Below are 13,067 nucleotides of genomic sequence, written 5' to 3' on the forward strand. Positions count from 1 at the left end.
GAAAGATGAGCCACAGGGCCCAACCTGGAGCAAATGTCACTGTATTCCCCATGAAGAGGGAAAGAATGGTTAGACATCAAGAGCTAACTCACTCCAGAAAATTATTCTATATCTATTACTCTATATTAGTGGTTCCCAAACTTTTTTGGCCTACCGCCCCCTTTCCAGAAAAAATATTACTTAGCCCCCTGGAAATTAATTTTTTTTAAATTTTAATAGCAATTAATAGGAAAGATAAATGCACCTGTGGCCATCACCACTCCCCTAGATCGCTGCAGCACCCACCAGGGGGCAGTGGTGCCCACTTTGGGAATCACTATATTCTATGCCAGACATTTTTAAAAGGCAGGTCAAGAAGTATCCCTAATTCATATACTGGGCAACAACTCTGAGGAGAAAGTTAAAGGACTTTATGGGAACACAGCAGGAGGATCCAAGTAATACCTTGTTATTTTAGGGGGCATCTAGGTGGTACAGTGGATAGAGAACCAGCTCTGGAGTCAGGAAGACCTGGGCTCAAATCTGAGCTCAGATACTTCCTAGCTGTGTGACCCTGGGCAAATCACTTAACTCCATTTGCCCAGCCCTTGTCCTTCTGTCTAAGAGTTGTTACTAAGACAGAAAGTAAGGTTTCTTTTAAAAAAACAAACAAACAAACAAACAAAAAAAAACCCTTGTTACTTTTAGCCCTAAACTCTGCTGAGTATTAAACACACATTCTGAACTGAGTGTTAGTCATTCCCCTTAGATGATCCCACCAATACCTCCTTCCTCTGGCTCATAGAATTTCTAGTTTCTTTTTGAGATTTACTGATAACCCTTAACCCCAGTCTGTAGTATTCTCTTTGTGGAAGGTACTTTACATATATATTTGTATTAAATTTTCTACATCCAGATTGTTGTCCCCACATGGAAGGTAAGCTCCTTGAGGGACTATTTTGTTAGTCTTTGCATCCCCAGAATTGGGCATAAGGACTTACTAAATGCTAGTTAAATGAATGAATGAATCCAAGCCAATCATGCTCACCCTTCTCTTTCTACCCCCCCAAAAAAAACCACTGACTCCTCTTATCACTGTTGATGATGCCCTCATTTCCCCAATGACCTTGATATGAAACTTTGGAGACCTAAGGGTGTCCTTTGGCTTTTTCCCTCTTTATCATTCAGATGCCATATGTCATACATTTTACCTCCATGATTTTTTGTGGTCAATGATTTTGAGCCAGAATATTATCAAATCCAACCCACTCATTTGAAGGATGAGGAAACCAAGGTATAGAAAAATGAAATAATGTTCCAAGATTGTATAGGTAATCAAGGATAAAGCCAGCAGACTCAGATCTCATGACTCTGAAATCAGCTTTCTTTCTACTAGGCAATGTTGCTTACATCTGATACTCCCCTTTCCAATCTCCCAGCCACCATTTTAGTCTGGGCTCTATTCAGATCTCTTCTTACCCTACTCCCTCCATACCTTCTGCCAAAGTTATCTTCCCAAAGTACATCTTTCACAACACTCCCTCTACCCAAAGGCCTTTAATGGCTCCAACTTCTTAGAAAAGTCCAAATTTCTTAGCTTAGCACTCAAGGGTTTATAAGAGTCAAAATGTCATCCTATATTACCCACAGTGTCCCTAACTCTTTGACTGAATTTAGGTAGGATATTTTCAAGTGTCCTGGGTCAACCCATCCAGGGACTTTTCAGTGTTCCAGCCTTAGGGGGTCTCCTGTGGTTACTGAACTGGACCTCTTTCTGGATGCCATGTTGGCAGAAATGGTCCCTAGACCAGTCTCCTTCCCTGGTCTCCAATTCTTCAGTCTGGAGGGGCTGCCTGAGGACCTTAATGGCCATTCTTCACCTAACCTACACACAAATGGGACCCTTGCAGTACTGCCCCGTGTAGGCTGCTCATAGCTACTTAGCCTAGGCATTCCGAAGACCAATTCCCTAAGGGTTGTCCTTATCAGCCCCTGTGTAGGAAGGAGGACAGGGGTCAGTCAGAGCTTCTCTTTCCTGAGCCTCAGGGAGCTCCATGTTTTTCTGCTCTGTCCTTCTCCCTCCATCCTCACCAAACCTGTTCTCTGTGACTCCCCAAGTGCAGCTATCAGCCCTAGGTGTGTGTGACTCCTGGGTGCAACTCTCAGCCCTAGGTTCACTCAAGGCTCATTTTTCCACATGGAATGAAAGGCTTTAGCTGTCTGGGAAAGAGGACCTCAGCTATGAGCAAACAGGAGAAGCCAGGGCCTTCCTGAAGCCCCTCATGTCACACTTGACCTTACATGCCTAATATGCAGTACTGGTCAGAACCAACAGATCCTCTCTCTTTAATGAATGTCCTTAAACCTAGGGAGTTGTCAGCCTCAAAGAATATCAATGCCTCCTATGTTCTAGGACCCAATCTCCATGGATATTATCTGAGAATTGGTCCCAACCAGTGGTTCCTAGCTTTTTTGTGTCATGGAACCTTTGGCAGTGAGACCCTTTCTTAGAATAATATTTTTAAATAATTGGAAGAAATGCTCAGTTTAAATTAGAGGTAAGTGAAAATAAAGATGCATTTTCCACTCATCCAAGTTCATTGGTCTACACCCCTAGAACAGAATAAAGAACATCTGAGCCAGAAGATATCATTTAGTCCGACTGCCCCATTTTACAAACTGTGGCCCTGAGAGGGGGAATGACTTGCCCAGAGTCACACAGCAAGCCTAGTACTAGAATTACCCAAGTTTCCTCAGTGTTGTTTTTTTAGCTATACAGTGTGCCTAATGCTACCCAAGCCCAGGTAGTGCTGGAGGGGCTCACAGTCTCCTAGAAGTTGTCTTCCACATAACACAGAGAAAACCATAGCCTATGCCATATTCCCATAATTAGTGAGATTCCTGGACAGCAGTAATAGCCCATCCTCTGCTCTCACTGGTTACAGAATTTGCCCCTTGCCTGGGCAGAGAGGGAAATTAGGAGGCAATCAGTGCAAAAATCAGCTGGGGTTCCCCCCACCTTCTTGGAAATGCTCTGCAGAAGGCATACTGGGAAGGAGGGGAGAGAAATTCTTGAGCCTAAGATTTCCTCTTTGACTTCAGCCTCCAAAGACTCCTCCCACCAAAGTGTCCTGGTTTTTGTATTTTGGAAGTGACACAAAGCATCCTTCATCAATCTGACACTTTGGCCCCATCTCCACTCACCCCCTCTTGTTACATCCCCCCCCAAAGCTTTGACTTAAAAAGTTCTTGGGTCTGAAAGCCTCCCTTTATCCTATCCTCTGTATCCCTCTCATTTCTTTCCTGAGCCGGCATTCTCCCCCTCTGGTGCTGGGCTGAATAGACAGACACGCAGGCATTCTGAGAACCCACCACTCCAGAGCTGGGAATGAGGGGAGTAAAAGAAAGCATAGGCTTTCCCTGGGGGGAGGCTAGCCCACACAGATATAGAACCAGGCCAGATGAGGTTAAACAAGGTTGCCCAAGGTAGACTGGGATAGAAACAATATCTCCCTGGCAAGAACTCCTGGGGTTTGCCCTCTTCAACCCCTTCCCCGTCTCCCAGATGGTGCCAGGGGGCAGCTGGGGGAACATTAATGTCATTGTTCACAGGGCACAACAGAGGCGGGCTCTGTGCACCCCCAAGGTCCCAAAAACAAAACCTGCTTTGCAGGCTGGGCAACTCCTAGGAAATGTGAGGAATTTAACCAGAATACTTAACTGGGCAGCCTTGCCTTCAGTGAGAAGAAATGTGAATGAGTGAGAAGGGACTGGCCTTAGAGGCAAGAAATGGGGGTCACAGCTCAGAGCAGTGAGGGAGCTTCTGTTCTGTTCAAGCCCCCCCAGGAGCATCTCTAGCTAGGATAGGCTGGGCTGCCCTGTGACAACTGGGTGGATGTGGCGTCAAGACACTTATTCTATAAACATCTCTTGTTTAACGTGTGTGTGTGTGTGTGTGTGTGTGTGTGTGTGTGTGTGTGTGTGTGTAAAGATTTTNTGTGTGTGTGTGTGTGTGTGTGTGTGTGTGTGTGTGTGTGTGTGTGTTTTATATCTGATCTCTCCAACTAGACCCTGAGCTCCTGAGGGGAGGAATTCCACCTGACCCTTGTCTCTCCCTACAGAGACCCTCTTGACTCTCATAAGGCAAACAACGCAAGAGCTTCTAATTCTGCCTATCCTCAGAGGATATCGGATCATCCTTCATTTAAGCACTACGTCTAACAAGGGCCACAGAAAATAGGTTTAGAGATTCAGTCAGAACCAAAAAGCTGTTGGAATAAACCCAGAAATCTACAGGCTGAATTTTGTTTCTGATGGGGGAAAAGAGTTGGGGGGGGGGGGTGGGAAGGGGAGCCATAAGAGATCAGTGGACACTCTCACAGGTTAGACATACTTATTCTTTTCCCATTATAGTTCTCACACCAATCTAAGTGATGCCTTTTAAGAAGCTATTTGTATTTTAGACTGAATCTCTTTCTGGAGAGGGACCAAGAGTTCCATAATTTCATTGCCCCATATGAAGCAAGGCAGACTTTGAATTTTCTAAAGAGAGGTACCCATTGTCAAGTGAAAAAATTCTTATCATTATTCTCCCAAGTTCCACAGGTCCCCTGAACCCCAAAAGCCAAACAAAGTAAACATTTTTTTTAATTAATGACTAAATAGGAGTATCTGTATCAGTGTGGCATAATATGAAAAAATCCTGAATGGGGAAGCAAGGGATCTTGATTCTAATCTTGATCCTGCCTCTAACTTACTGTGTGCTCTTAGCCAAAATACTTCCCCACTCTGGGCCTCAGATTCCTCAACTATAAAAGAGGACACAAAAGATGATGTATATGGACCCTTCTAAATTTATCAGTTAACAATTCAGCAAGCATTTATCAAGAACTTTGTAAGTGCAAAGCACTGGTGATAGAAAGACAGAGCAAAATAAAATAATAGTCCTTGTTCTTAAGAGGATTTTAGTTGAATGTTCCAATTATCCTAGTTCTGAGGTTTAAAAGGCCTCTATTAGATCTAAAATTCATAGACCCCTTTTCCACTCATGATAGCTGAGTTGACTCATACACACTCCTTTTATGATCCCTTTACATTAGGGGAGATTCCAGGGAGACCACAGACTGGTCCCTATAAGTGATTTCCTTCTAGCAACTTCCCCCCAACCCCAGCCATTTTCTGTTTGCTAGGGCACAAAATACATTGGGGTTTCCCAGTCTTATGGACAGGCAAGAACTCAGGGCTCCCAAGAGTACATCAACTCAAACCAAAAGTCAATATAAATGCTCCAGATGGAAAATCATTGAGATTGTTCAGTACCAAGCAGCTTCTGGGAAGTCCAAAGAAGCAGCTTGAGAGGGGAGAGCCAACTTTTTTTTAAGTTTGAGGAGAAGTAACATAAAACCACAAGGGGACTTCTATGAAGAGGGAACACATCAAAGGTTTCTATAAATGCACATCTTTTCTGCATGCCGGCCAATTTTTTTTTTTTAAACAACGATAGCTGAAATTCAAGAAGACAGCTTCTACTTTCTAAGGAAGTAAACTGACCTTGACTCAAGGCAGCCTGTGCAAGCTGGAGAAGCACATGCACGCCCCAGAGGCCGTAGGATCCGAGGGAGACCTCGAGAGGCTAACTTGAAAAAAGAAACCTCCCTACAAAATGAATTCTCAATGGCCCTCTGGATCTGGACACTTGAAAGAGGCTTTGGGGTTATCTATGAAATTCCAATTAAATTGAAAGGCTTTGATAATTTGATAAGCGGCTCCTCTGACTCAAAACACACCGTTATTTGATCTGGTGCTTGTATTTGACAAAGTATCAGGAGAGAGAAAGACACTGAAGGAGAGAAACAGAGAATGCCTGAAAGAAGAGTCCAAGAAAGATGCTGAATGGATCAATATGTTATTGTTATTATTAAAAGATAAAATCTTTTCAAAGTGATAAAATTTTTTCTGACATCTTTTTGACCTCCCAAAATGAAGACAGACAGACAGACACACACACACACACACACACACATACACACACACACACAAATGATTTCTAGCAATTCCAGAGAGGAGTTAACAGCAACAAATGCTGGGCTACCAAGCTGGAGAAGCCAGGGGCTGATGAGGAAATCCTTAGGAATCACCCTGCACAGGCTAAACAATGCTCCCAGAGTCAAGATCATTGCTATCATCCTCATTCTACTCTGTGGTCAGTGTAATTCTCAGGACCAATTCCAAATCTAAGTGGAATCTAACCAGATCCAACACATTCCCATCTCTCCTGGGAAGTTCATTTCAATTCAATTCCATCTGTTGAGCAAGCCCCAATCATATGTAAAGCACTGTGACTGGGATGCAATATAGAACCCAAAAAAGTACTGTATCTGTCCCCTTCTCTCCACTTGGACCACAACCCCACCAATTCATGCCCTTATCTCTTCTCCAAGGATTGTCAAAATAGCTTCCTAACTGGTTTTCTTCTAGTCATCCTCTTCCTTCTCCAAACCATTCTCCAAAGAACTAATTGATATTTCTTTCCCCCGACCTCCAAAATGATAAGATTCAAACACAGGTCAGACCAAGTCATTTGAGAAACTTCAGTAGTTCCCTACTATCTCTAATATAATATGTAAATTCCTGTGTGTGCCATTTAATTTCACAAGCTGACTCCAACCTATCTTTTCTATCTTGATCACTATGTGATATATGTCACTGCCAATCACCCTCTTCTGTTTAATAGTCTCTTCTGTCTAGGTTTTCATGGCACTGTTCTCTCCAGGTTCCCTTCTTACCAGTCTGACCACTCTTCTGTCTCCTTCGATGGAGCTTCATCCATCAGGTACAAGGCAGGCATGACCACTAACTGAGGGTATCCCTCAAGGCTTTCCCTTGAACCCTCTTTACTTCTTCCTCTATAGTGTTTCCCTTCATGATCTCATCAGTTTCCATAGATACAACTGAAATGATCATCAGATCTACTTGGGCCCTAACAACTCTCCTGACCCCCTATCTCACATTCCAATTTCCTATCAGACAAAGCAAAGTAAATGTCTTGTAGGCATCTTAAACTCAACTTGTCCAAAGCTAAATTCATTATTCCTCACCCCCCCTAACTTTCCTATTACACTCCCTTCTCCACACTGCCCTATCCAAGTCTTTCTACCTAACTTCAAGGGCATTTCACCCTTCCTTCTGCCTTCTCCTCACCCAGGAACAAACAGCACCATCATTAAGAATACATGTGACCAGAGACCATGACGGGACAGAAATAAGAGAAGAGGGCTGTTCAAGTCCATCATTTTTTTTTAAAGAAACATAAGAAGGATGCATTATATGGAATAAATCCTCTACAGAGAATTCATGGAAAGGCAGAAGCAGGAATTGTATGGGAAAAGGGATTAACTAATTTTCAACAAGAGAGGGAATGCCCACATCAGTGAGATCACAGTGGTATAAAAAAAGGAACACTAGCTCAAAAGAAAGAAAAAATTATCAATGAAAGATTTTAAAATAACAGAAAAGAATAGAAAGAAATTTGGAAGAGGCAGATGAGCAGGTCAGCATGGGTATTGTTGTGCTAAATTTAATACACACTTTTTAAAGATGGGCTGTACATGATAGGGGCTGTTTCCTATAAAATCTTCTTTTCTTCTTTAGATATTGGTGTGCTCATGTTTGCTGATATTTGCTAAATTCAAGATGATTTTTAAAAAAAGAAAGAATATTAATTCTTGAACCTGGGTTCAAATCCCAACTCTGATATTTGTCATATGTTTGACTTTGCTCAAGTCACAACTCCCTGAGCCTCAGATTCCTCATTTGTAAAATGAAAGAGCTAGACTAAACGACAGACCTAGAACCCTTTCATCCAATTTTCAAAAACAGAACCAGGACAATAGAGGACCAGACCTTTACTTGGAATCACTATGCTATCATTTCTTCCTCATATCATTTTTTTAAAAGGACCACCCAAATACCCTCTCCATTAACTTTCTTTTTTTGTTTTAAACCCTTACCTTCCGTCTTGGAGTCAATACTGTGTATTGGCTCCAAGGCAGAAGAGTGGAAAGGGTAGGCAATGGGGGTTAAGTGACTTGCCCAGGGTCACACAGCTGGGAAGTGTCTGAGGTCAGAGTTGAACCTAGGACCTCCCATCTCTAGGCCTGACTCTCAATCCGCTGAGTTACCCAGTTGCCCCCTGTCCATTAACTTTTAAGACCACTTTCCTCATTAGGAAAATTGACTTTCTCCTTTCCATTAAAAAAAAAAAAAAAAAAAAAAAAAAGCTGGTAGGAGCCCAAGGTACAAAGTGGCTAGACGGGTGTCTATTCGAAGCAGAGAGAGAGGTTACAATAGTCAGGTTTGTTTAGGTGACATGTGAGTCCTGCTGGGCAGCTGACTTTAGAGCAAAGGGACAAGATTTTTATGCATTTTGGTTTTTCTCCCCTCTGTGAATTAAATGGATTAAGTGATCTTTGAAAATCCACATAAAAAATAATATTCTTTTTCTCTCCTGTGCCTGGAATTCATTAATTAATTCAGAGACTCAGTTTCCTAACAATCTTTTTTTTTGTTCTTTGGATACTGATGTGTTTGTGTTTGTTGATGTTTATCAAGTTCAAAATTACTTTTACTTATTTGTTTGGGGGGGGTTGATAACAATCTTTTTTCATTAATTTATTAATTTAGAATATTTTTCCACAGTTACATGATTCCTGTTCTTTCCCTCCCCCCTCCCAGAGCTGATGAGCAACTCCACTGGGTTTATATATATATCAATCACAAAATGACTTTTAAGAATAGTAACTCCTGGAGTCAAGTGCCTTGGGTTCAATAAAGGCATTTATTTAATAAATTGTTAATAAATGTATTAAATAAATTATTTAATAATATGTCTACTCTGTGAAGACAAATAAAGAAAGACATAGTCTATACCAGTAAGCAGTGATAGGATGTGGATATAAAATGAGGTAAAATAAGAGAAATGAATCAAAGGATAATAAAGTGCTATGAAAGCAGATGATGTAGAAATCCTTTTCAGCTGGAATCATCAAGGAAATCTTCATAAAAGAGGCAACATTTCATCTCTGAGTTAAAAGAACAAGCACATGACAATAGTCGGCAGAAATAGGAAATTGGAAAGAGGCTATCATCGCCTTTAGAAGCTTCTGTTTTGGGGAACCCTCCATTTGACCACCCCTTCCATCAAGTCTTATCAAGCACCTACTACAGAATCATTTAATCATTAAGCAAAAAAATCAAGATGTTAGGAGGAAATTCAAGACTGGAAATTCCCAGTTCCATTGTTGTTCAGTCATTTTAGTTTTGGTCTAACTCTTTGTCACCTCTTTGAAGTTTTCTTGGCAAGGATGCTGGAGTGGTTGGCCATTTCCTTTTCCAGACCTTTTGTCATATGAGGAAACTGAGGCAAACAGGCTTAAATGACTTGCCCAGAGCCACCCAAATAGTTAAGTGTCTGGGGCCAGATTTAAACTCAGGAAAATGTGTCTTTCTAACATCAGGTCTGGCATCTACCCACTGTGCCACCTAATTGCCCCTTCCCAGCTCCATCAGGGAGGACAAAGTTTAAGAGTGGCAGAACTGAGGAGAAAACCCCAGTTCCCAAGGGTCACAAATACTGATGGTCAGGGAAGAAAGACTCAAAACAATGACAAAGCATCCTGAGGTTTCAAAATGTTTTATTGACCTAAAAAGGTCAAATTGACCCTGGGCCAGAAGACTTAGGCTACTGGACTTTTTGGTTCTGAGTCACTCTTCCCCAGGCTCGTTTTACCTTCCCTGCAGGTGTTGTAAATATTTATGTGCCTGTGCTTGTGTGAGTATGTAGAGGTGAGAGTGGTCAGATAAGGGAAAGAGATGGACCATGAGTGTTGGTCACTTGGGCACCAGTGAAGTAGGAGAAAGGGAGCAGAGCTGAACCTATGCGCTTTGTCTTCTAAAGATCTAATGCATGTACTCATCAGTTAAAAGAATAATCCTGGTGTCAAACAACCTCTACACGAACAGAAAAAAACCCTCCCATTTCACTTGGCCCTATTTCATATACTCTGTCTCTTTTGTTTGATTAATTTTAGAATAATATTTTTTCACTAATCTATGGATTTCAGAAAACAGATATAGGCTAAAGTGACTAATGGCAGACAGTAAGGAATAATGAAAAAGTTAGAATGAATGAGGAAAATCAGGGTTGATTCCACTTCTCTGTTACAATGATCATTGTTTTGAATAGAAATTGATTTACCTCAGTGTTTAATTGTTATGTGGTTTTTGAACATAATAAACAATTATGCGGCACTGACAGAGATGTGGAATTGAATGGGAAAGCAGGGAGAAGTGGACACCTTTGAACTAGAGTGTGTTTGCATGTTTGAAACCCTCAGAGAACTCTGCATTTAAGGATCCTGGAGGATAACTTGCAAATTAACTAGTTTTCAAGTAACCTTTTTTTCCCCATTGTAATTATTTCTGTAAATACTATCAACTGGAAATTAGAACAGTAGAGTACTTTTCTAATCCAATCCTATTTTTATTTTATATGGTATTTCTCAACTGTGATCTTTGGAGCAAAAGCCAATGGAAGGGAAAATAGTTTGTACCAGTTTCATGAAGTATGTCTTTGGGGTTTTGTAAATAATTTTAAACTGAAATAAAATTGCTACTTTCAATATTAAAAAAAAACCAACACTCTGGCATTTTACATTCACTTTACAGTTTCCAAAGCATTTTCACATCTCATTCAATTAGCAAAATGCTCTATAAAAGGTACTCTAGGTAAAGGATTATTATCCCAATTTTATATATATGGAAATTGAGGCTCGAACATAAAGATAGTTGCTCAATGACATCTAGTTTCTTAGCAGTAGAACAAAACTAGGACCCAGGTGCCCAAAAGTCCAGTATTTTTCCTATTACACTATATGCATCTCAGATGAGGGGATCCTCTGATTTGAATGGAATCAGATCATCTTCACCATCCAAATTGGAATTGAATCCCTGTGGGTATTGCCTTCTATCTGGAGAGTGCTAGGTTGGAGAAGCCTAGCTCAGGACTAAAGAGAGGGAAAAGTCGTGAAACTACTTCCTGTTCTTTCATAGCCAAGAACTTGTGGCCTCCCCATAAAACTAGAGGCCAGAGACTGAATTCTTTTTTAGAAACAAGGAGGCAAGCATTTTCCTCACTTCTCTCACAGTTCCTAAAAGAAGACTGTGCAGAGTAACTACTTGATATAAATATTTCCTGGTTAACTGATCAAAAGTTTCCTTATTTAGTCCTTACCTCCTCCTTCCTAGTAAATCACAATATCAGAGTTTTCTCACTTCTACTTTTTCCAAGATTTTTTTTTTAAACGGCGTTCATTTCCTATTGACTACTTCCAATCCTCAATATAGTCCTTTCTTGTAACAAAAAGTAGGGAAGCAAAAGAAATCAACATCCATTATCTAGCAGTTTATGTCTCATGCCATACCTTAGTCCACCATCTCTCTGCTAACAAGAAGTTATGTCTTCTAGAGTCAAAAATGATGATTGCACTCATCTGAATGCAATCTATTTGTTTTTTGCTTTTTTTTTTTTTGCTACCATAATAAATGTTCCTTTGAACAGTTGCTCTGTTCAGTTATGCCCAACTCTTTGTGATCACATTTGAGGTTTTCTTGGTAAAGATAATGAAGTGGTTTGCCTTTTCCTTCTCCAGCTCATTTTGCAGGTGAGGAAACTGAGACAAATAGGGTAAAATGATTTGCCCAAAGTCACATAGCTAATAAGTGTCTGAGCCCAGATTTGTACTAAGGAAAGAACTTTATGTCATTGATCTTTCAGAGTAAGAGTAAGAGTGATGGATCAGAAGCTGTCAATAGTCGTTTTTCTCATTTGGTTCCAAGTTTAGAACTATAACAAGTATGTAAATACTCCTAAAACACTACTTATTTTATCATCATTTATAATTTGAAGTTCAAAGATTTGAAATCAACCTCAGAATTATTTTAAGTTGCATTTTTCTTATTAGTAATTATTTGGATCATTTTTATATGGTTATTGATATTTATACTTCTAAAAACTGCTTATGTCTTTTGATTTTACAACCTCGAGAAAGGTTCTTGATCTTATATATCTATGCCAATTATCTACATAACTTAGATATCAGACTTTTGTCCAAGATATTTGATGCCAATATTTTTCCCAGTTGACAGCTGCATTGACTTTGCTCATGCAAAAGCTTTACAATTCTAAGTATTTGAAATTCTCTATTTTATCTATTTTTTTCTTATTTATATCCCTATATATATAGCCTAACACATATTAGGTGCTTAATAGATGTTTATTGAATTACTGAATTGGATCCTTTATGATTACTTCTAACTTTTTCTCCCTCTAGCCCTAAATTTGAAAATTATTTCTCATTCTCCTCTATTTCAAAATTTAACATATTCATTTTCATTGTGGTCAAGAATTCATTTGAAGTTTATTGAGCATATAGTATAAAAATTTAGCCCACATCTAATGGTTGCCAAACTGCTTTTCATGGCTGTCAAAATAATCTAATGTACAGCTCTGTAATTATCCATTGCCTATCAAACAAAATATAAACTCCTAGGGTGGCATTTAAGGATTTCAATGATTTGGTTCCAATCTACCTTACCAACCTTATCACATGCTTCTTCAAATATTCTAATCCCAGCCAAAACAAGCTATTCATCATTTCCAATCTTATCCTGCCTTTCCTCTCTCCATGCTTTGCATTGGCTCTACCAAATGCCTAGAATGGTTCCCACCTATTAAAATTCTTCCCTTTCTTGCAGGGTCAGCTCAGATAACACCTTCCCAATGAAGCCTTCCCAGATCCACCCCACGCCTGAGATGAAATCTTTTCTTTCCCCGATCTCTTATATCATTTTGTTCAGACCTCTGCTATGTAATGAAAGAAAGAAAGAAAGAAAGAAAGAAAGGAAGAAAGAAAGAAAGGAAGGAAGGAAGGAAGGAAGGAAGAAAGAAAGAAAGAAAGAAAGAAAGAAAGAAAGAAAGAAAGAAAGAAAGAAAGAAAGAAAGAAAGAAAGAAAGAAAGGAAGGAAGGAAA

At 40.0% G+C, this 13,067-nt stretch overlaps 1 protein-coding gene across 1 annotated transcript in view; it reads right to left on the reverse strand.

Annotated features, from left to right (window-relative positions):
* The window catches only part of SH3PXD2A (SH3 and PX domains 2A), a 348,301-nt gene that overhangs the window by 161,762 nt on the left and 173,472 nt on the right, over positions 1-13,067 (reverse strand). The window contains exon 6 of the mRNA XM_044665543.1: positions 9,490-9,519. Within this exon, the coding sequence (XP_044521478.1) occupies positions 9,490-9,519 (30 nt within the window). The remainder of the gene's footprint in view (positions 1-9,489; positions 9,520-13,067) is intronic.

Source organism: Gracilinanus agilis, chromosome 2 (genome assembly GCF_016433145.1).
Source record: "Gracilinanus agilis isolate LMUSP501 chromosome 2, AgileGrace, whole genome shotgun sequence".
In the NCBI taxonomy this organism is placed as follows: Eukaryota; Metazoa; Chordata; class Mammalia; order Didelphimorphia; family Didelphidae; genus Gracilinanus; species Gracilinanus agilis.